Genomic DNA, 24,432 nt, shown 5'->3' with positions numbered 1-24,432 from the left:
TAATCAATCCTGACTGTTGCGATGAATTGTACTCTTTAATACACGAATGGTAGTTTGCCGCATAGCTCTCTCCTCTCTCCTCCAGCTGGACTGTCTTTGTGATCCCATCCTGACCACCTCATCTTTGTCACAAACCCCCTCTGGGAAAAAAAAGATTGGAGAAACCGACCAAAACGCCTCACCAGCCATTTGTGAGAGAGTGCAAGACAAGCAAATGGAACCTCAAAGAAGAAGCCATTGGGGAGTGAAAATAGGGAGACCATTTGCTAAATCAGGGACATGGCACATGCAAGGCCAGCAAATGGAATGTCAAAGAAGACGAAGCTGTGCGAACAAGTGAAAAGAGTGAATCTCACAGGGAAAACTTAAGTAGACGGTTGAATGATGAAGCTTCTCCAGAAACCCTTTGACTTCCCACATGCTAATTTGCTAGCGGTCGCAAACAGAAGATCATTCATCAGCATGCTGTCGCTTGCCTTTGCCTGAATCCCCTTCACCGCCTCATTGTTACTTTGTCCCCTTCCACTCTGCCGTAGTGACACTGTGCCCCAGACAGAGACAACTACCATCAGGTGGGACAAGGAGATGGCATATGATCGATCGTGTCCAGGTCAGGATTTGTCAAACTGGAGGCCCGTCTAGCATTTTCCCGCCTTGGCTATTTTTTGTCACTCAATCACAGAGCAGTGTCATTATGAATGGGGTGGGCGGTGAATTCATACTCCTGCAGCAGCGCTAGTCTGCACAGTAGACATTCCCAGATAACGTAGACATTATCCTGGATAATGACGTAATTTCAACCAGCTTCTCCCGCTGGATTGGTTGTTCCCAGATCTTGCTCAATTACAACTTGATCACATTCGTTAGATGATCTCTACGAGAAAGAAGCAGGAGAGAAGCGTAACTGCTGTGAGACATTGAGAATACGTCATTTCAAATGTCCTTTTCCCCAAAGCCTATTAAAATGACTGCATATGGAAAGACCTGTGCAGCCCACCACCTTCTCGCCCAGAGTTCTGTCCACAAACCTCTGGCAAGTTCCCAGGCCTTTCAGAAAATATTTTCCATCTGAGTCAGAAGTTTAGAGTGTCACAATCACCAAGTGGGCATGAACCCGGTTATACAAGCTGAGGCAGACCCTATGTACTGATCCAGGACCAGCTTACCCTCCCCAAATCCTAACCTTAATCATAAGGAAAGAAAATGTTAAACTGACCTTAGATCAGTGTCCCTACTCTGACCTATAAACACCCGACTCAGAGGAAGTGACTAAATATGTACATGCTCTGCGACTGTTACAGAAAGGAGGGCTTCCACAGAACACCTTCAGTGAAGAGAGAAATTTGTGGAAAATAACAGTAGTGTGACTCAAGTCAAATTAGGCTATTCTTCAATGAGAGAGGGTACAACACGGCAGCCAGCAGTAGCACTTGACACGTTCAGCGTTCCAAAGCACCATAACACTGAACCTGAACCTTAGAACTGTCCATGAACCACCAACAGACTTGTTTTAAGGTGTTAGGATTGAAGGTATACAAGGTGTATTTTCTTATATCTAGTACATGAAGAATCCTCACTATTTCCAACTCTGTGGGGCAGAGTCGTGTCAAACTCCAGCCACCAAGTCAGTTGGTCATTTCCACTCTCTGTAATTGCTACACAAAGCTCAGTGACACCAGACAAGAGTTGGGCGTGTCTTCATGTATGACGACACGCATTTTCGTGACACGAACACCACCCCCACCCCTCCTCCTTCATCCTCAAGCCCTACTAAGTTCTTACCTTACCACCCTACCCCTCGGCTCGCAGCTGGAGCAAAGAGGACGGGCGATAAATCAATCGTCGACTTCGCCCTGGCAACCCGGCTCCGCCGAGCGCCGCCATTAGCGTACGTTTATTTGTTCGCGGGACTGTTTCTCTGAAGAGTGTGACCAAGAGCTCTGTTCTCCACAGCCGGGGTTGACCACCCCGCTGGTGAGGTCACTGGTCCTCCAGCAGTTCTAACAAACAGTCCAGAATGTTCCCGGGTTCCACTATTTATTTGGACCTCATTAGAGTTCCCCGGCCGCGACTCTGATGATGCAGCAGCGAATCAATGACGTAATTATTAGTGGGAAATAACAGACTAATGGCTATGTCATAGAAACATATCTCCTTTTTCTCCCAGCATAAAGAGTCCTTTACAAAGAGAGAGGGTGGTAGTTGTTGCTTACTATTGAGGCCTAGAGATAGCCTGGTCGCAGATCTGTGTGCCATCTTGCCAGGTCCTATATACAGTATGGTCATTGTCATGCCAAACATTTGCCAAACAACCATAGGAGTTGGCTATACAGCACAAACAGATCTGGGACCAGGCTAGCCCATAGGCCCATCCTCAACACTGACAATAGACTCCTATTATGACCTGATATGGCTCAAGTCATTAAAAAAAATAAGTCATCACTTACTCATACAGAAATGGATACACGTCTAACAATCTTAGCAAGTGTCCGAAATAACAATCCTGGATGTTTAGGTCACATGTATTACTATCTGTTCAAAGTGATCTTCCTTCTGGATCTTTCCGTCATCTTCCACCAGCAGATCTTAATCTAAATGAAGTTTTGTTTCTCTCTCTCTGTTCCGAATGAGCTCACTTCTGTACGAAAATATAGTTGTCTAACAGAAAGACATGGACACCGTGTTGCCTAGCGATGGTGAAATCCACTCAGAGGGTTATTAGTAAAACAGAAAAAAAGCCAGGCAGGAGTACACACAGAGGTCACGGCTGGGATATTTGATGTGCAAGCGGCGAGCAGCACATTTGGCGGAGTCGTCGCAGGACCACAGTCTATTTATTAAAGTGGAGAAGAGGTGGAGGAAAGGAAATAGAACAAACAGCAATGAGTGATTCCTCTGAAAGGTTTGTGCGTGGGGAATTTGAAGGGGCTCGGCTTGGCGGGAAACTTTGTTGATTAAATAGCATCAAACAGCGTGTGGAAAATAAATGAACTCATCCATCCATTTGACCAGTCCATGTCGACTATGGTGGATTTTTAATGAGGCTTGTAATAGGGAAGAGAGACAAACCCTGGAATGAAAGGGTGTGTGTGTGTGTTTGTGTGTGTGTGCACGTACACTTAACCACACACCCTCCTTTCCCTGGTTATTCCAATCAAAGTGAGGGTGTATTGTGGAAAACTAGTCTCTGAAGCTGGAACCCTCCTCAGCCCCGCGAAAAGACCCACTTTTACAAGACTGCCCGTCACTCATAATCACAGACCACTGTGACACGGGCTGATGTCATTGTTCCAGACCCGAATCAGAGAAATATCAACACCAATAAAGTCAAACAATGTTGATTCTAGCAGCAAAAACCTTCATTTCGTTGATATAGAACATTTAGTGAGACGCACAGGGACATTTTCTGCCACATTGAATTTAGAAATAAAAATATGGTTGACTTCTGCCACATCATGTCGGAAATATGAATACGCCTGGTGATGATACACATCATAAATAATCTTCACACCCAAAAACTTAGATTGACTTTTTCTTTTTATAGGTATTGAAGAAACAGAAAAAAAAGAGGGAAAAATCTACTGTCCAAATGGGGAAAAAGGCTTTCTTGTCTTCACAGTTCACACCTGCAAAGCCTGGGGATTAAAAATTGCTACTACTTTGCTCAACTCTTCCTCACCATTCATTGTAGATTCATTGTGTTTTTTAAGACAGGGCTGGAAGAGAAACCGAGGGCCTTGGGTTCATTTCTTAAACTCATAACAGGTCACCTTCACAGATGACCCTGGCTTCAAGCTCTTTCCCAAAAAGGAGCCGACTGCAACCTCCACTGCACTCAGGTCAGAGGCTAGCCCCGAGCACAGAGCTTAATCTATTTACAGGGAAACACTGCAACAGGACTGAGATCAGAAGAAAAATAGAACACCTAAAAAGACAGAGAAAAGGAACACTCAAACTGTCGGAGTCTAGGCTTTTTAAATTAAATCAATTTTCCCTGCCTCTTGAAAAGCATTACGCTAGCCTGTTACTTTTTACGTTGTCGATTTTGTCATTTAATACAAGTAAGAAATGCAGCACCTACAAAGCTGTACGAAGCAATAATACGGGTAATTTAAGTACAACTCGGCAAGAAAAACATTCCAAACGCTTATTCACACGAAGTATGCAGAAAACATTAATCGAACCCCTGTGTCTCATATAAGGGCATATAAAGCATTAACTGTTCTGTTAGGTAGATATTTCTTTTGTGTGTGTGTGTGTGTGTGTGTGTGTGTGTGTGTGTGTGTGTGTGTGTGTGTGTGTGTGTGTGTGTGTGTGTGTGTATGTGTGTGTGTGCGCGCCTGCAGGCCCGCATTCCATCATGCATTTGGGTATATAGCCCTATAGCTTAAAGACCTTTTTAAAACACCTGCACATTCTTAATTGTACCATCAAATACATTATTCCCATCAGAACCTGGGTGGTATGATGTCTTCAGGGTGTCATGGCTTGATGTGGATTCAAGTCACCCACCAGTTTCTCCAGCCTGCAGCCACGGCTTCCTCTCCCCCAGCAAGGCCTGCGGGGCCCTATGCGGACCGTCCCGCCCCTAAATCAAGCATGGGAACTCCCAGCAATCAGTATGCCTGGCTGTTTGAAGTCCTTCCCTGGCCTCCCCTGCTCACCACGCTGTGTGATATATCCTCTTTTTTCCACCTGTCCCACACCTCTTCTGGGACCATGACATCTCAGCCATAACTCACAGAGAGGAGAGAGAGAAGGAGTGGAGAAAGAGGAGGTGGAGAGAGGAGGGAGAGGGTAGTGGAACAGAGAGAGGGAAGATAGGAGGAGGCAGAGGAGAAAGAGAGAGGAGGTCGAGGTGGACGAGGCAGAGGAGGTAGAGAGGAGGCAGAGAGAAAAAGGGAAAAGTAGAGCGAGAGAGAGAGAGAGAAAGAGGAAAGAGAGGGTAAAAGAGAGGTTAATGCCTCGATCACACCCATAGCGTCACTGCGCAAAATGGTACAATGCATCATCGGGATATGTGTGCAACAAAAGTTCAACATTCACCTTCTGCTACCATTTCTGCCAAGCCGTCTACGCACACAGATTGACGCATACGTTCGATAAATCCAACGTATAAAGCCTCACTCAAATCCAACGTATAAAGAACGCACTGCAACTGCCTCCGCAACGCAATGGCAAGCGTAGCGCTCTGTTGGAAACTAATGTACTTCTGGTGTACCAAAATGCAACGACACTGTCGGTGGGATCGAGGCGTTAAGGGGAGAAAATGCAGAGAAGGGAGAAGAGAAGGGCAGAGGTAAAGAGGGGAGGAAAAGAGAAAGCGAGGGAAGCCTGTAGGCTCCAAAGCCCTGAGGGCCTGTGTGTGAGACCGGGTGAGTAATAGTCAGTTGGTCTCGTGAACTCTGAGCCCCACTGTAAATTCAGATGGGAAGCCGGTGGAGACTGCTGGATGTTGGACTGATCCACTATTGGACCCCCCCCCCCCCTCCATCTCATCCCTCTGTTTATCACCTCTATGTAATACCCCCGGGGACAGGCATACAGGTGGGCCGGTCCGTGAGACCAGGCTGGCCTCCTAACACTCATATTTGCCGGGTTTGGTTTCAATTTCAACCAGGCGGACCTGGTTAGAGGTTCCAACATACACAGGGGACTAGGCTGCGTTTGGAGATGCATTCGGTCGTGATCGAAAATATGGAAAGAGTGAAAGAGAGCGCTGTTATCAAAATCTTTGGACAAAGTGCACTTTAGGGGAATGTGGACTGCCAAGCTAAAATATCAAAGCCACTTTGTATCAGGGCTGAAGTGTTCAATCGCCTGCTCCGCTCGCTTGCTGCCGGGGCATCGGGTCCGGACTCTCAGTTAAACTTACAGGCGTCGCGGCGGACGTTTTGCCGCCCCGAGGTCTTTTGTTATTGGAAACACTGACGCCATGCACTTAAAAAAAAGAAACGGGGAAAGAGAATAACACGTCGGTTCGGACTCTGAGGATTAAAGGGGAACCAAAGATCCTTCTCTAGCTCAATAAGGTAAGAGGAGAGAAGGCTGAAACAGTCAAGCCGTAGCTACCCTCTCTCTGACTCGGGGAGGATCGCAGGCCAAACGTCTACTGTTTGTTCCCAGCAGCAGAAGGGAAACTCGTTTTTGTTTCCATCTCAAAGGTCATTCGATTACGCATCCCTGCGGGATCTGTTTCAGCACGGCCTCAGAAAAGGACCATACAAAGTCATTTGACCTAACTTGGAACTGGCCGTCTAAAATAAACACACTATAAATAAATTGAAATATGCATTGAATATGCATAGGTGTCCATCAAAATGGCTGAAGAATATAAACAAAGTGGTGTGATTTTGGGGCTATGGCTTCATCCCCTCCTCTCCGATAGGACTAACAAGATAACTAAGAAGCTGTTTAACATTATTGGGATATAGCCTACATTTACAATGTCCCAGAGGAAGGGGTCTGGGCTCTTTAGGGAGAGAACATCAATCATGTCATCACATTGTGCTCATGGCGGGAGAAAGAAAAGCACCATTTAGTCCAACGGCCCACTAATTGTCGGGCCCACGGGGTTGTGGCGTTGTGGTGCGCCCGGGACATGCCAAGAACAGCAAGCAGGAACTAATGAACTCCGTGTAACATTCTTCTATCAGACCACTAAGCCCACTCACTCTACACGCTCTACAGTCAATATACAGTGACACCAAGCCTGTTAGAAGTCCATCTCGATCTTCCTCTGCCTCCTATGGGCTTTGGGTGTCCTCCACATGTCAAGAGGGCCCTAACATATTCTGTTCTCAGAAAACATCGCTTTGAAAGGAGACAAAGGCCAAAAGTGGCAAGTGATATTTTTGGGGAAAAAGGCCCAGTGCAGTTAAAAACTACATTTCCTGTGTTTCATATACATTTCCACACTAGGTTGGAATAACACTGTGAAAATTATGATAATGCCCTTTTAGTGTAAGAGCTGTTTGAAAATGCAGCCTGAAATGTCTGCCTGTTTGGACTGCCTGGTGACATCACCAGGTTGTAAATTAGTTAACAGACCAATAAGAAACAGATTCCCAAACCTCCCTGCCAATAACAGCAAGTTTTCAGTTTTCCCCTCCCCACTCAGACCACTCCCAGACAGTCCTAGCAAAATTGTTGCTTAAGAAATTGTTCTTTGCTACATTAAAAAATGTAAAAGAAAATAGATTTTTTTTATTGAAAACAATCCCGGTAAGGTACTTAAATGTTACCCAGAAATGATTGGATATTGAGACAAAAACGGCTGCATTGGACCTTTAAAACGAATAATCAGGCAAAACTGGAGTGATACAACTAAGAAATGTATAGTTGAGATGTAGAGTGTACAGTTAAGGAAACAATGAAATCTAATGGTCCTGTGAGGCGGATGACGACTATCTGGCATCCTACAACCTTTTCTCAAGTGCCTCCATCTGTAGACAAACCGGAGCGATATGCTCAGACCTGCCTTCTGACAGAGCTATTTACAGCAACACAGCCATTACCTCAAAGCGGATCTGATTCCAGGACAGCACTTGTCTCTCTCCGCAAACGCATTAAAACAGTGCGTCAGGAGCTCACATTCCTCCTAACCCGACTACATAGCCTGACACAGTCACAGATCCACCACCAGCAGAGCTCTTCTAGAAGGATGGCTAGACGTGAGGTCACTTTAACAATAGAGATGCATCGTCTACGTCCCAAATGGCACCCTATTCCCTATATAGTGCACTTTTTGTTTTACCAGGATCTGGTGAAAAGTAGTGCACTATGTAGGGAATAGGGTACCATTTGGGATGAACACTTTATTTAATTCTGTGACTCTGACCAAGGTGGTTTGGAACACCTGTAAAGGGTACTGACCCCTGTTCCATGACTGAAATAATAGCGTGTCTGATTGATTTCACACAGTGGTTTGGAGTAGGGTGTGGCTGGTCTGGTGTGTGGCTGGTAGAACTATGTATGAACTATATACACCCTCCCCTTGTTAAGGAGACACACACAATATGATAAAGATCTTGTGTCTTACTGTAGGGGTGAAAGGTAGGGTGGACTTATCTGACTGACGCAGAGAAGCAATAGCAGATGTACCAGACAGACAGACAGACAGACAGACAGACAGACAGACAGACAGACAGACAGACAGACAGACAGACAGACAGACAGACCCACCCCTCCTTACCATTCTGCTCGTCCAGCTCGTTGCCTATATCCTGACCCATCAGCTTCTGTCGGCTGATGACGGCAGCTAACGCGTCCAACCCAGCATCCTGAACTGTTCAGAGAGAGGGAGAGAGACAAAGGGGTTAACTCAGCCCTGTTCAGCATGATAGAGAGACAGACAGAAACAGAGAGAGGCTCCATAAGAGAGAGACCTATACATTATAGCAGGGTTCCCCAACTGGCAGTCCGTGGGCCGAATATGGCCCAAGGGGGATTTTATTTGTCCCTCCAACTTTTCTGAGCAATTGTTTTTTTAAATCCTGCAAAGGTAAGCGTTGATACTATGATGACAACATGCTAAACTACACATTTGTTTCCTCAAAAGTATATATCTACAGTGCCTTCAGAAAGTATTCAAACCCCTTGACTTTTTCCACATTTTGTTGTGTTACAGCCTGAATTTAAAATTGATTAAATTTAGATTTTTAGGGCACTGGCCTACACACAATACCCATTTTTTAAATACATTTTATGTTAACAAATTAATAAAATATGATAACTAAAATGTCTTGAGTCAAGTATTCAACCCATTTGTTATGGCAAGCCTAAATAAGTTCAGGAGTAAAAATGTGCTTAACAAATCACAGAATAAGTTGCTTGGACTCGCTCTGTGTGCAAAATAGTTTTTAACATGATTTTTGAATGACTACCATGTCTCTGTACCCCACACATACAATTATCTGTATGGTCCCTCGGTCGAGCAGAGAATTTCAAACACAGATTCAACCACAAAGATCAGGGAGGTTTTCCAATGCCTTGCAAAGAAGGGCACCTATAAAAAAATTCAAAGTAAATAAAAAAACAGACATTGAATATCCCTTTGAGCATGGTGAAGTTATTAATTACACTTTGGATGGTGTATCAATACACCCAGTCACTACAAAGATACAGGCGTCCTTCCTAACTCAGTTGCCGGAGAGGAAGGAAACCGCTCCAGGAAAGGAAACTGCTCAAAAAAAAAAAGGGAACACTTAAACAACACAATGTAACTCCAAGTCAATCACACTTCTGTGAAATCAAACTGTCCACTTAGGAAGCAACACTGATTGACAATACATTTCACATGCTGTTGTGCAAATGGAATAGACAAAAGGTGGAAATTATAGGCAATTAGCAAGACACCCCCAATAAAGGAGTGATTCTGCAGGTGGTGACCACAGACCACTTCTCAGTTCCTATGCTTCCTGGCTGATGTTTTGGTCACTTTTGAATGCTGGCGGTGCTCTCACTCTAGTGGTAGCATGAGACGGAGTCTACAACCCACACAAGTGGCTCAGGTAGTGCAGCTTATCCAGGATGGCACATCAATGCGAGCTGTGGCAAGAAGGTTTGCTGTGTCTGTCAGCGTAGTGTCCAGAGCATGGAGGCGCTACCAGGAGACATGCCAGTACATCAGGAGACGTGGAGGAGGCCGTAGGAGGGCAACAACCCAGCAGCAGGACCGCTACCTCCGCCTTTGTGCAAGGAGGAGCACTGCCAGAGCCCTGCAAAATGACCTCCAGCAGGCCACAAATGTGCATGTGTCTGCTCAAACGGTCAGAAACAGACTCCATGAGGGTGGTATGAGGGCCCGACGTCCACAGGTGGGGGTTGTGCTTACAGCCCAACACCGTGCAGGACGTTTGGCATTTGCCAGAGAACGTCCTGCATAACAAGGTTATTGTATGTGCTTCAAGGGGTTCAGGGAATTGGTGAGGAGAGGAGAAGGCCCCTTGTCTCTGTATTTGACACAGACACCACCACAGGAATCTGTGAGACCACAGATTTGGTTGCTCACTATAGGCCCTAAACTTACATCCGGAACTCCCAATGGGGGCTCAAAACCTTGATGCGGTTTCACTGTATCCCCACAATACTGACAAACTGAAAATAGCCAGATCGCAGCCAGAACCGTAATGGAGACATAACAGAAGAGAGTCATGTGGAGTTGTCATAAAATGACTTAAATGTCATGTGGAGTCAGGTGAACTGTACTAGGATCAGCCTGGATGTTGCAGTTACAGTGCATGTGGGAACGATTTAGGAACTGGGAGAGGCTGGAAATTGAATCTGCTGAATGTGAGTTACTGTGTTCACCTCATCCAGTGACAGTGTGGATATAGTTATCAAGGTGTAGCCTCGAGGAGCACCGCCACCTCTGTGTTTCCTATTAGAGGCACTGATCACAGGTCAGTTTTGCATGGGTAAAGGTAGGACTCTGAAGGTACAAGCTGATCCTAGATCTGATCAGGGGTCTATTCAGAGTCAGTGACGTGAAACGTTCTGACCGTTGCAGATAGATATACAACGAATAGACCTGACAACACCCCCTAGTCTACCTGACAGTTCTACACCATACACTTCTATCTGAACGTTGTGTAACCTTACCTTCGACGATGCGCTGCTGCTGCTGTTTGATCGCGGAGAAGCCCAGGCCCCTGGTCTCCTCTGGCTCGTTGACCAGCCAGGGGTTGGCCGCGGCCCCTCCTTCTCCCCCCGCCATCAGGGTCGACCTGGGAAATGTCACACAACAACATGATCAGCATGCCAAGGGTGTAGCGAACGCACTCCCTGTACCTGTCAATCACCTGACCGGGACACACGTCCGAACTACCGACACGCATCGTCAACCCTCGGCTTCACAAACAAACGCGGTAAAATGGACACGTGTGCAACCTCTGTAGCAAGCAGTTACATCTGTAACACTCATGTTACTCATCTGATGTTGACTTGTGTAACAACATGTCCTTCCCTTCAGATGAGAAAACGCTTATTTATTTTCTTGTTTGGTTTTTACGTTCTGAACAAGGAAGCAGATATGTTTAGTTGCTTTAAAAAAAAAACTAGGACCGGCTTGTTCGATATGTAAACACTGCATGCTAATCATACATAGCCACAGGCCCTCAAGTTTCCAGTTGGGTTTCATTCTGACTGACACACACACACACACACACACACACACCAGAGTGCTCTTGTTGTGTTGTGTAGCGCTTAACACAGTTGTGTGGTTTTGAGCTATTTTTCTGTTAATGGGAAAAAGCTGTCTGAGGCTGCCTCAAACCCCGAGGTTATGTTGCGGTCAAGTGTCAAGGTCTCTGTTAGTACAGATAGATCAATCCCGTCAGACCCAGCAATTCACCTCAGACAGCGCTGACTGGATGGACTGAGGACTGGCATTGGCTGTCAGGGGACCTTGGGGGACAGCCATTGGCTGTCAGGGAAATTAGGATTGTAGCCATTGGCTGTCAAAAGTAGGCACTTAAAATCTCCTCCACTTCCCTTAGCAAAGCCCATTTACTACAATATCATACAGCTCATCAAATCCTTGTGGTACACTATGTTGAAAAGAATGAAACATATGTCATTGTAGATGTGATTCCAGGATCATAACAAACCACAATGTCGCCAGGTAAGATAATGGTGTGATCAGAAACCTCAAATAGGTATACTTGTTGACGTTATGAAGTTCCTCTCCTTACGCTGGTATTGGACAAGACAGGTTGTACTAAACTTGAACTCAAAGTTGGTTGTGATGTGTGTCAAGCATGGCGCCATGACGCCACCTCCTTCCTTCCTATTTCCGAGGGCGAGTGTGTAGTTTGAAGCACCCCATCTCCCTCTCTTCACTCCTTGGCACAGCATACTTAGCAGCGGCGGCCGGGGCGAGACAAGGAGGTCGGCAGCCAGCGCTAAGCTAATCTTTCTGACAGGTTTGGTAACTATCCTACCGCGTGGCGGATCTCCACTTCCTCCCGCCGTGTGAAGATTAAAGCTTATCCAATTAACCGCCCACTGGGGCCCGCCAACTTAATCAGGCATCTCTGGGCAGCCCGCATCACACTCCACCGCCGCCGAGGACCCGACAGACAGACAGGCCTCTGAGGCTGTAACTCGGACAGGGCCGATTGAACTCATTTCGACTTGTTGCAGGAGTGATCAAATATAAAGTCTCTTTATGTAGTGTTGTCTCTCTTGTCGAGATGTGTGTTTTGTCATATATTTTTTTAATCCCAGCCCCCGTCCTCTTCAGGAGGCCTTTTGCCTTTTGGTAGGCCGTCATTGTAAATAAGAATTTGTTCTTAACTGACTTGCCTGGTTAAATAAAGGTTAAAACAATTTAAAATAAGGAGAGATTGATAAAGGGAAAAGGGGTGGTAAGGGGCTTGGGGGTATTCCAAAGAGGGTCAGGGGTGCAGTGAGCCTTCAAAATGGAGGCGCCACGTCTCTTCTTTGCTTGATTAGAGGCTAATCTCTCTCTAATGTATTGTTTCACAAATAAAATAAGCCCCCTTATCCCGGACCAACCCTTCTCCTCGAAAAAATGGAACAGCTTAGGTTATCCAAGCGAGGCTAATACCCACCCACCCCAAAGACCACACACTGAGTGCCAAGTCTACCTACCCACTGCCCACCCTTCCCCACCCCCTCTCAAATCATCCACCCACCCCACATCACACCTACTCATTCCAGGGTTTTTCTTTATTTGTACTGTTTTCTACATTGTAGAATAATAGTGAAGACATCAAAACTATGAAATAATACATACGGAATCATTTAGTAACCAAAAAAGTGTTACAAATCAAAACATATTTTATATTTGAAATTCTTCAAAGTAGCCACCATTTGCCTTTATGACAGCTTTGCACACTCTTGGCATCCTCTCAACCAGCTTCACCTGGAATGCTTTTCCAACAGTCTTGAAGGAGTTCCCACATATGCTGAGCACTTTTTGGCTCCTTTTCCTTCACTTTGCAGTCCAACTCATCCCAAACCATCTTAATTGGATTGAGGTCGGGTGATTGTGGAGGCCAGGTCATCTGATGCAGCACCCCATCACTCTCCTTCTTGGTCAAATAGCCCTTACACAGCCTGGATGTGTGTTGGGTCATTGTCCTGTTGAAAAACAAATGGTAGTCCCACTAAGCGCAAACCAGATGGGATGGCGTATCGCTGCAGAATGTTGTGGTAAACATGCTGGTTAAGTATGCCTTGAATTCTAAATAAATCACAGACAGTGTCACCAGCAAAGCATCCCCACACCATCACACCACCTCCTCAATGCTTCACGGTGGGAACCACACATACGGAGATCCTCCGTTCACCTACTCTGCGTCTCACAAAGACAGAGCGGTTGGAACCAAAAATCTAAAATTTGGACTCATCAGACCAAAGGACAGATTTCCACCGGTCTAATGTCGATTGTTTGTATTTCTTGGCCCAAGCAAGTTTCTTATTCTTATTGGTGTCCTTTAATATTGGTTTCTTGCAGCAATTCGACCATGAAGGCCTGATTCACGCAGTCTCCTGTGAACAGTTGATAAAGAGATGTGACTGTTACTTGAACTCTGTGAAGCATTTATTTGGGCTGCAATTTCTGAGGGTGGTAACTAATGAACTTGTCCTCTGCAACAGAGGTAACTCTGAGTCTTCCTTTCCTGTGGCAGTGCTCATGAGAGCCAGTTTCATCATAGCACTTGATGGTTTTTGCGATGCACTTTGAGAAACTTTAAAAGTTTTAGAAATCTTCCGGATTGACTGACCTTCATGTCTTAAAGTAAATGATGGACTGTCTTTTCTTTTTGCTTATTTTAGCTGTTCTTGCCATAATATGGACTTGGTCTTTTACCAAATAGGGCTATCTTTTGTATACCCCGCTTACCTTGTCATAACACAACTGATTGACTCAAAAGCATTAAGGAAAGAAAAGCATTCCAGATGAAGCTGGTTGAGAGAATGTCAAGAGTGTGCCAAGCTGTCATCAAGGCAAAGGGTGGCTACTTTGAAGAAGATAAAATATCAAATATATTTTGATTTGTTTAACACTTTTTGGGTTACTACATGATTCCATATATGTTATTTCATAGTTTTGATGTCTTCACTATTATTCTACAATGTAGAAAATAGTAAAAATAAAGAAAAACCCTGGAATGAGTAGGTGTGTCCAAACTTTTGACTGGTACTGTATATTTTACCGGGGAAACTTGAAACGGTAAGATCACAAGAGTAAGATCAACTGTGTAATTCATTAGTTGCCATTTGATTTAGTTATGGGCCACCAATGTTCTTAATTAGCTGTGGGATCTATAAAAAGATAAAAGCAAGTGTTCCCTTCCCTCCCTGCTTTCAGCCCCGAAGTGGATTAATCCAAACAAGAAAGTCCGTAAAACACGTAGAAACGGAGCAGTCTCAGATCAGACTAATAAGAAAATAGTTAACGTTTCCAAAGTCTGCTAATTTTATCAATCGATAACTGATCCTGAGCTTTACCTCACTTTTACCACACGGCCATTCCACTATTCCTTGAAGGTAAATTGAAAACCTCAGTATCATCCCTGTAGCCTGTGTGTTATTAAAAGAACACGATCCTGTCAAATGAATGGGGTTTGACCCACATTTAATTTCACATACAAAACATACTCAAAACCTGACAGCGGAAGTCCATGCCGTTACCACTGAGTGAGCGTCATTCATTTCACCTCCTGGCTGTCGAAATATATGTCACCTGGGATGGGGCAGGTCAAACCCGATGCTAAGTAATGACCGTTTTCCGAAGTGTTTTCCTAAGCTCCTGTACAGAGCTGTCACTACAATTAAGAATAATATGAGAATACAGGATATAGCCGGTGGCGTCCAGTGCTTTGATTGGTCCACTGGCAGATGAGGATGACAGGATGAGGATATGAGCTCAGCGGAGAGTGATAAACTATAAACTCGAAAAGCTTAGGTTGCACATCCGATCCCTTTAATTTTCTCACTGAGCCTCAGTGTACCAGTTTCGGGCAGTGCCAAGAGTGTGATCACCAGCGCAAGACAAGCAAAGCCTCTTGATGAATGAGAAACTGAGAGATTTAGAAGTCAACTGCCCTGCGCCGACCCCAATATGGCAGACTAGACTTCCAATGGCGTTGAATGGGCTCAGACAAAAGGTTGTACGGAAGTCCGAAGACTTTCTTTGCACACAAAGTTAGTGACCGGTGACTTATCCTCAAAAGAAACCGTGGATCCGTTAGACCCTTTAGACACATCTGGGCTGAGACAAACTCAAGACTCAGATTAATTGGCAGCACTAGCAGACAGAAAGAGATAGTTCTCCGCTGGAAGGATGGGCTTTGGTGCATCACCAATTGCCTATGACTGATGTTCAGATTCTGGTCCATTTACATTCACTTACAATGAGTGGCGTATGCTAAAAGGAGACTTAATGAGCTGTGTGTGTGTGTGTGTGTGTGTGTGTGTGTGTGTGTGTGTGTGTATGACTTCTACATAATGAGCTGTAAGAGGGAGAAATACCTCGAGGGCTCTGGCTGTGTAACGTCACCCTTGAACGTGGCATTTAGCTGCTTGTCCCTGGTGACCAGGTCGTCAACAAGGTTCTGTCTCCGATCGGCTTCTGACTGCATTCTGGAGGGGCGGTTGTGTTAAGGTCGAGATTATGGTAAAAAAAAATACATAATTTAGACCCCACAACATGATTAACAAGGAGTTGGACTATTAGTTTACTATCATTCATCTATAAAGTAACAGACAATGCAAATCACAGATTTTCATTGCAGAGAGTGAAGGATTGATGCGATTTCTTACAAAGCACTGCCCTCTACAGGTCATTTACATGCAGGACCTTCACATACAACTACACTGCAGTGTCATGAATGTGATACCAAAATAATTTGGTACACTGTGCTGCGTGTCATCAGTCACATGACCAGAAGGACCAGTGATCATGTTGTGAAAGGAAGGATACATGCGCCGGGAGGATGAGGCTCGGAGCAAACTCTCTCTGAGCTGGTTGATGTTCTGTTTCAGCTTCTGTAGCGACGCTCGCAGTGTCATGTTGATCTGGACAGACAAATAAACACTTTTACAATCAATTCCTAAACAGAAATTGTAAAATACAGTAGCTACAGTGCCTTCAGGAAGTATTCACACTCATTTACTTTTTCCACATTTTGTTGTGTTACAGCCTGAATTTAAAATGGATTAAATTGAGATTTTGTGTCACTGATCTACACACAATACCCCATAATGTCAAAGTGGAATTTTGTTTGTAGAAATGTTAGAGACTAACACAAAATGAAAAGCTGAAATGTTTTGAGTCAACAAGTATTCAACCCCTTTGTCATGGCAAGCCTAAATAAGTTCAGGAGTAAAAATGTGCTTAATAAATCACAGAATAAGTTGCATGTACTATTTCAGTGTTAAATAATAGTGGTTAACATGATTTTTTTTATAACTACCCCATCTCTGTACCCCACACATACAATTATCTGGAAGGTCTCTCAATCGAGTAGTGAATTTGAAGCACAGATTCAACCACAACGACCAGGGAGGTTTTTCAATGCCTCGCAAAGAAGGGCACTGATTGGTAGATAGTAACGTTTTAAAAAGCAGAAGCTGAATGTCCCTTTGAGTGTGGTGAAGTGGTTAATTAGGCCTTGGATGGTGTATTAATACACCCAGTCACTACAAAGATAATGGCGTCCTTCCTAACTCAGTTGCCGGAGAGGAAGGAAACCATTCAGGGATTTTTACCATAAGGCCAATAGTGATTTTAAAACAGTTACAGAGTTTAATATGGTTGTGATATGAGAAAACTAAGGATGCATCAACATTGTAGTTACTCCACAATACTGACATAAATTACAGAGTGAAAAAAAGGAAGCCTTCACAGAATAAAAATATTCCCAAACAGGCATCCTTACTTAAGTGCAACAAGGCACTTAAGTAATACGACAAAGAAATTAACTTTTTGTCCTGAATAGAAAGCATTTGGGGAAAATCCAGCACAACACATCACGGAGTAGCACTCTTCATATTTTCTAGAATGGTGGTGGCTGCATCATGTTATGGGTATGCTTGTCACCGGCAAGGACTAAATGATAAAAGGAAACGGAATACAGCTATAATCACAGGCAAAATCCTAGATTCAGTCTGCTTTCCACTAGACATTGGGAGATTAATTCACCTTTCAGCAGGACAATAACCTAAAACACAAGGCCAAATATACACTGGAGTTGCTTACCAAGATAACATTGAAAGTTCCTGGTTTGGCCTAGTTACAGTTTTGAGGTAAATCGGCTTGAAAATCTATGGCAAGACTTAAAAATGTCTGTCTAGCAATCATCAACAATCAACTTGACAGAGCTTGAAGAATTGAACAAGAATAATGGGCAAATATTGTACAATCCAGGTGTGCAAAGCTCTTAGAGACTTAACCAAAAAGACTGCAAAAGGTGCTTCTACAAAGTATTGAATCAGGGGTTTAAAAACGTATGTGAATTAGATATTTCTGTATTTCATTTTCAAAAGTGTGCCAACATTTCTAGAAACATGTTTTCACTGTCATTATGAGGTATTGTGTGTACAGTAGATGGGTGAGGGGAAACAATATATTCAACATATTTTGAATTCAGGCTGCAACACAACAAAATGTGGAATAAGTCAAATGGTATGAATACTTTCTGAAGGCACTGCTATATACTTTTGAGGAAACAAATGTGTAGTTAAGCAGGTTGTCATCATAGTATCAACGCTTACCTTTGCAGGATTCCCTCTTGTCCTCTGTTGTCTGTTTCTTTCATGAATGTTCTCTGCAATTTCTTGAACAAGGCGGCAAGTGGCATCATAATTCTGTAACCTACAAAAACCAGGTCGGTATACAATTATCGTGAGTAGTGCTATAGTTGTGTATGTAGTTAAAATAATGAGTGTATGAAAGCCAGTTCAAAAGAAGATGCCCCAAATCTTCAAGGTATAATAATAACAACAAACAAAACAATTGTAGACAAATTAATTTGGGCTGATTGAGTGTGAAGTAGCCGGTTAAAGGGACGCGAGTTACTGTTACTAACGTTAACAATCTAGCTAATAACACAAATATATAGGTTTGAAGACGTATTTCTATATTTCATCCAATGCTATCTTAAATATACTCATAATGGCACCCTTAAAAGCTGCTTACCAGGGATCTTGAGACATGTTAACGAGTTATAATTAATGAATGTGTCGATATTTACTCCAGAAATGGTGTGATAAGCAGAGAGCACTTCCTGTTTGGGTGTGATGTCAGGATGGTGTCCTGTGAGTAACAAATGTTCAGTCGTGAATCGTTTACTGTAACCTCAATGTTGCATTGAGAAGAAGCTGATCAAATGAATCCAAATCAAATAAATTGTAATGTTCCTCTCTGACAGAGCTGCTGCTGTCCCCAAGTCCCACACCGGACCCACTGTAGCCTGCAAACTAAATGTTCATTCACAGTTTACAAATCTTCCATCTAGTCTCTGTTACTGTGTATCTACCCTCTTAAAATAAATAAATAAATAAATAAGACAATATCCAAATCATTTATAATAAATATTATGACTTCATTTGTTTCTATTTATTTATAGAGCTGTGACTGTGTGGCCTTGGGGGCAGCCAGCAATGTAATTACTTTTGTTTTGGTGGAGTAAAGGTCATAAAAGGTCGACATAACCACTGCTCATGTTTTGTTGTTTTAAAAAAAAATGGCAACACTGCCTCACGTTGCCCCCTGTTTGTCTAGTGATATGGAAGTCCTTATTGTAACATTATGTGACGATTATGACCACTACTAGTATAAACATACTGTAGGCTACAGATCCTTCAATCATCAAGATAGGATAAGAGTTTGTTTTTCTTCAACAACATGTAAGCCCACATTTAAATTGATCTATTTACAGAGGTTTCTTTGTTTCATAGCAAAACAATGTGTGTTTTGATCAAAACAATATCTGTTGTGTGAAATGATAACCTTTGCTAATTCTAGGAATAGAGGTGCTCATTTGGCACGCCCATGTTTTCCTATAAAACAGTTTCATAGAGCTATGTTCCTCCATGAAAAGAGAAGGGAAAGGAAAATGCATTCAACTGAAATGTGTCTTCCGCATTTAACCCAACCCCTCTGAAAAGACTTAGAAAGTAAAATAATCTTTCATGTTTTTTGTTAAATGCTGCCATAAACATGCAAATTAACAATAAAAGATAAACCCAGGCAAACCCAGATACCAAATACAATATCAGATAAACCCAGGAAGATAAACTGGTTAAAAGTATGACACATGCTTGTGAGAACACTCATTTCTGTATAGTCATGATTTTCATACATATTTTGATACATCTAAATGTGTATCAACATAATAGCATAGGCATTCACTTCCCAAAAATGGCAATGGAGACTGTCCTTTACACAGTAGCCTATTATCAAATGAAACAGTAATAATCCTCCACTTTTTGATGTTTTGATTTCATTACCCTAGTTCATTTGTTGCTGTCCGCTGGTGTTGGAAGTTGAAGAAAGGAGGCATTCCTTTTCGCCACAGTAATTGGACTTAAGTCAGAGGAATTTTCCGCTCGGAATACACAAAAACACTGTAAACAAACCCATATCACTTTCTGTGCCGGTCACCTGACCAACTGATGACTGTGTATAAAACCTACATCCACAGGGCACATGGAAAACATTGGGAAGTATACCACCACTGGAGACTGTCTTGTCATTGATATAGAGGAGAACTTGACATTTGCAGAGGAGAATACTATACCAGACAGCATGATCCATGTTTCAAGAACGCCCAAGTTCTCCACTTGTGGGACTATAAGTTTAGACCCGTCTCCTATGGAAACCACTGACCAGGACCAGGACTTGAGCTCAGCAGCCAGACACAGAAGACCCAGGTCCAATTCCTACTACAGCCCAGAGGACGCCAAAAAGTATGGCATAGAGACGGCAACAGATGAGAACTTTGTCAGGCCACGCTCCAGGTCTTTCTATAGTTACGAGACGTCTGAGCTCCACAGAGAAGGGAACTTTACCAGGTCCAATGCCATGAGGCCGAGATCCAACTCCCTGGAGAAGAGTGGGGACAGGAAGACGGAGAATAGTGCGGATGGGAATCAGGGGATCATGGCTCGGCTCAACAAGAAATCCAAGTCCAACACCAACAAACACTTGCCATGCAGAGATCTCAATGGTATGCAAATTACAGTATGTTTAAAAGTGTCCGATTTATGTTTATTTGACAATTTATGTTTCTTTTTCTATTTTGCCATATTCCTAGTGTTATATGAAGAACAGAGGGGAAAAATGCAGAATATGCACAAACACAGTGTAAAAACAAGAATGTTACTGTGGATGGACACAGATCTATAACAATTCACTTATTAAATAATACATTTATTAATTATGATGTTAGTAGCTAGTTTTCTTCCTTCCCTCTCCAACAGGCAGAAGAGGCAGTCTGAAGGGTGTCCCCATGATGACCATCTCTGAATCAGACAACTGGGAGATCAGCTCCTGTTCTGGTATGAAGTATGGCCAGTTTGTGGACTGGGAGAAGATCGATCCTGAATCTTCAGAGCGCTACCAGAGGATTCTGAAGTCGGACCACCAGGAGCTAAAGACCATGGGTCGATCAGGGTTCTGGGCCATGCCCCATACACTAAGGGCCAAGGCCTATTATCATATAATTCATGGTATCAACTGCAGGTCCATCCAACCGGATCGAGATCGTTACCAGGATGTGGCCAAGAAGCTCTTCGGGGAGCAGAAGATGAGCACGCACCCGTTCCCTGAGTACATGGATGATGGCGTGATCCCCAGGTACTGACTATGAAGCTATCAGAGAAGAATGGTTCAGATGATCAAATTATGATCAAATTATTTTAGTCATTAAACTTTGATAGGAGAATCTGAAGTTGATCATGCTTTTTCCAATATTGCATGTACATTATGTTCTGTTCATTACATGATAACATAGCAAGTATCTTTGTTATTCTTCCCATCCCCAGGTACTGCCTCAACGATGCTGGTCTCAATTCTGTCAAAAAGGTCCTCCTCTGCATCGGCAAGCACTTCCCGGACATCAACTTCTGCCCAATCCTCCCAGCCTTGGTGGCTCTCCTCCTGCATTTCAGCGAAGACGAAGCCGAGTGCTTCCACAGCATCTGCCGCCTTATCGCCTACAATGACCCCAACAAGCGTTACATTGACCAGACATTCCTCACCTACCGGGCCTCCTGCATGACCTTCGGCGACTTGGCCAACAAGTACTGCCGCGGCATCCGCAAGCTCATCGCCAGCTCCCACCAGAACCTCTTTGAGTTCTACTCTGATTGGATCATGTGGATCTTTGCCGACCTCCCCTTCACATACGCTATCAGGGTCCTGGATGTCTATCTTCTGGAGGGTTACAAGGTTCTCTACAGGGTGGCTCTGGCTCTTCTCAGCTTGTACAAGGTCTCGGTTTCGTCTCGTGTCGCCGATGTGGAGGACTTCAGGCGAGACATGAAGAGTTTTGTGGAGAACGTGGCTCGTCACTGTACGGTGGAGAAGCTGCTGGAGAGGGCTTTCAGTATCCAGCTGGCCACGCGGAGGGAGCTCAACCTACTGTTCAACGCTAACAAGGACTCGCTCATGCAGAAGGGCATCAGTATACACCAGAAGCGGTGAGGCTGTTGGTCAAGGGAGTTCTTCGAGAAAATGTTTCTACTCTTGTTGAACATCTAATTGGTCCACTCTCTGTTAACGGAAAACAAAAGATAGCAAGCCATCACCAAGTCAGCCCTATTCCTCATAGGACGATTATGACAGATTACTTCCAACCCACTTTGTTATAGAGATGCTACAGCTGTTCTACCAAACTATACCTAGATACTATATCCTTTTGAACTATAAACAGTTTACAAATCTTTACTTTCTGAGTTCCTTTATATTTATCTGTAATCTGAAGATACACTTCAAAAAATATTTACATTCTCAAACTGTTTCTGTTCCTCCATAAAGGCAGTCGTGCCAGGTAGTGGATTTTGACAGCTTCAGCTCCAGAGTTGTCACAGGGACAGAGATGAGGATTGTCTGGGCCTGGATCCCTGAACGCTTTGCCCTCTTCAATCCCAAAAGGCTATTCAGCACCAACGAACATGGCCGAAGCCTGGCCTCGTAAGTGACTTTTATTCACTATTTTACGTTAGTAGTGGATCAAGTAGTGAAGATATATACATTCAGCAGCCCAGAACTGTCTACAGTAAATACAACAGCCCAGAGCTGTATAAACTCGCCTTAGGGTTCAGTTTCATAATAATGAAAGGCTGTATTGATAGTATCAGTAGCATTTTTGCCTTACGGTGCATGACCAAATGTTCTCCAGTTCGTTGGCGGGAACAGTTCCTGTGGCATCGGTTAACAACAGTTATTCATGTCTCTAGAAGTGTTCTGTTGGTCTGTCAGGAGAAAATTTGGTAGATAATATTCATCAGCACTTGCAAATCTTTTTAGAAATGCTCTGAATACATATGTCACAATTACTGGCTGTTGTCTCGTCCTAGAGCTCGTTCAAACGTTGAAACGCCAATAGTTATTTTTCTCTACTATGAGGAATCTCTATGCATGTTGACTCTGATGTCCTTCAAAGAGTTTGATTGGGATTCTCAGACTTTCCCTTGTCACTGCGCTGACACGTACCTACCTCAGCAGACATGCTTTTTAATTGGTTCTAGCCATACACAGGGTGGTCGTGACAGGATGCGATGACCCCAATTAAAAGTCTGACCCTGACTAGGACGGGACCCCTCCAGTGAACTTTGAACTTTCACCCCCCTAAAGACATTCCAAGGGGCTGGGATTGTTGAATAACCATTGTCTAAAAACATTACAAGTTTCATTGCTATTGTTCACTGTGAGTGCTTAATTTTTTTCTTCTCATTTAAAGATTTTATTCCCATGTTGAGGGGCATGAGCCAGCGATCTTGCTTCTGAAAACTGTGGATGAAGAGGTGAGTTTACAGTAGCAGAAAACCTTTTTTTGTCTATTTTTTTACAGTCACCTAGATTCTATGCAGACTTCTTACCTCTGTGTCACTCCACAGGTCTGTGGTGCCTTCCTGTCGACAGATTTGATTGAGCGGAAAAAGTATGATTCAGAAGAACCTGCGTATTTTGGGACTGGGGAGAGCTTTGTTTTCACGGTGAGAGAAATTACAATCTACAGATCTGAAATAGCTGATTTTGCAAATGTTTTTTCCTTTGATTTAGATCAATTGTGTTAGAGTAAAAAATACTGGTTGAAATCTTTACTGATCGTGCTGTAGAAGAACACAGGCTCCATTCCTTTCCCATGTCAATCAGTCAATGCAGGAACTTAATTGTTCATTGTTCTTAATTCGTTGTTCTTTCAGCTTCGTCCAGGCATGGAGCGCTACCAACGGGCTGTGGTTCACATTACGGCCAAGAGACAACCTTCTCCAGACCTTCGAGCTGCTCGGGTCTGTGTATACACTTCCTCTGGTAAAGAGGACTCCTCCTCTACCACACTCTCCACCACCTCTACTACCAACCACACCACCCTGACCTGTCCATCCGGGACCCTCCAGGACCCCAGCTACCTGACCATCCCCTTCACCACCTCCCCCGGACCTCTCTCCCCCTCACCCAAGAGGGCCAAGGAACAAGGGGCCTCCATGTTCATCGCCGGAGACCACGAAAGGCTAGTCATTGGTAAGCTGCTCATATGTAGGCTAAAGTGTTTGCTGTTCAGAGTTGTCGGTAGAGTGTCACAAGGAGTGATCAATAACCTTCTGAAACCCGGATAGGCCTGATTGTTTAAGGAGCATTCCTTCCACGTACAAGAGTTTTTGCAGCGACTTTGACGATGGTGGTAGGGAAACAGCTTAGGGTTTCTCACATGGCATATTCTTTGTATCCACCCTTTGTATTCTTTGTGTTGATGTCAACATTACTGAGAAGTGCAGCAGCTAGAAGTGGGCTGCTGTTATTACTGTAAATTCAATGCTGACATCTTTTACAGTGAGCGTGATGTGTTTGTCTCGCCAGGTGGCGATGGGGGTCACGCTCTCTGCCTCCAGGCTGATCTGGAGGGGGGCTACACGGAGCGATGTGACACCTTCGAGAGCGCCCCTCTCTGCAAGAGACACTTCAAGATCCAGTCCCTGGAAGTGTGGGGAATTCAGAACTCCATCTCGTTCTCACACTACTTCTCTTACTGTCATTAAAAGAGGAGGCTGACATATGGTTCCCCCTCTTATATGAACTGGTTTCTCCTAATTCCGTTGTCCATTTGATTAGACTGTATTTTCCTTAGTTATGTGTGTTGATGACAATGACCCATAGGCTAAATTAACAGGGTTTTTACAGTGCATTCGGAAAGTATTCACACCGCTTGACTTTTTCCATATTTTGTTACG

The 24,432-nt window shown here is 43.9% G+C and overlaps 2 protein-coding genes across 2 annotated transcripts in view; one reads left to right on the top strand and one right to left on the bottom strand.

The window, feature by feature from the left end:
* LOC120027699 (syntaxin-8-like) overlaps window positions 1–18,263 on the bottom strand; it is a 46,206-nt gene extending 27,943 nt beyond the window's left edge. Inside the window, exons 1-6 of the mRNA XM_038972692.1 lie at window positions 18,173–18,263; window positions 17,749–17,848; window positions 15,956–16,050; window positions 15,505–15,615; window positions 10,603–10,727; window positions 8,195–8,287 (exon numbers count right to left, since the gene is read on the bottom strand). Of these exons, the coding sequence (XP_038828620.1) occupies window positions 8,195–8,287; window positions 10,603–10,727; window positions 15,505–15,615; window positions 15,956–16,050; window positions 17,749–17,848; window positions 18,173–18,189 (541 nt within the window). The 5' untranslated portion in view covers window positions 18,190–18,263. The remainder of the gene's footprint in view (window positions 1–8,194; window positions 8,288–10,602; window positions 10,728–15,504; window positions 15,616–15,955; window positions 16,051–17,748; window positions 17,849–18,172) is intronic.
* Window positions 18,264–19,684: 1,421 nt separating this feature from the next.
* On the top strand, window positions 19,685–24,240 carry LOC120023075 (TBC1 domain family member 24-like). Its single transcript, XM_038967037.1, has 8 exons — window positions 19,685–20,204; window positions 20,458–20,833; window positions 21,022–21,678; window positions 22,016–22,171; window positions 22,941–23,004; window positions 23,098–23,196; window positions 23,407–23,725; window positions 24,062–24,240. Exons 1-8 carry the CDS (start codon window positions 19,685–19,687, stop codon window positions 24,238–24,240), a joined length of 2,370 nt encoding a protein of 789 aa, XP_038822965.1.
* The last annotated feature ends 192 nt before the right edge of the window (window positions 24,241–24,432 follow it).

The sequence above is a fragment of the Salvelinus namaycush genome, chromosome 2 (assembly GCF_016432855.1).
Source record: "Salvelinus namaycush isolate Seneca chromosome 2, SaNama_1.0, whole genome shotgun sequence".
NCBI lineage: Eukaryota > Metazoa > Chordata > Actinopteri > Salmoniformes > Salmonidae > Salvelinus > Salvelinus namaycush.
Note: the sequence above shows the minus strand (reverse complement) of the source record. Positions and strands in the feature narration are given on the sequence as shown.

Excerpts from the sequence above, each read along its gene's own strand:
- LOC120023075 (XM_038967037.1), top strand. The coding sequence starts at position 19,685 with ATGGAAAACATTGGGAAGTATACCACCACTGGAGACTGTCTTGTCATT. Across the intron at positions 21,679-22,015 it reads ATCAGTATACACCAGAAGCG|GCAGTCGTGCCAGGTAGTGG; the intron begins GTGAGGCTGTTG and ends TCCTCCATAAAG. Across the intron at positions 23,197-23,406 it reads GGGAGAGCTTTGTTTTCACG|CTTCGTCCAGGCATGGAGCG; the intron begins GTGAGAGAAATT and ends TTGTTCTTTCAG.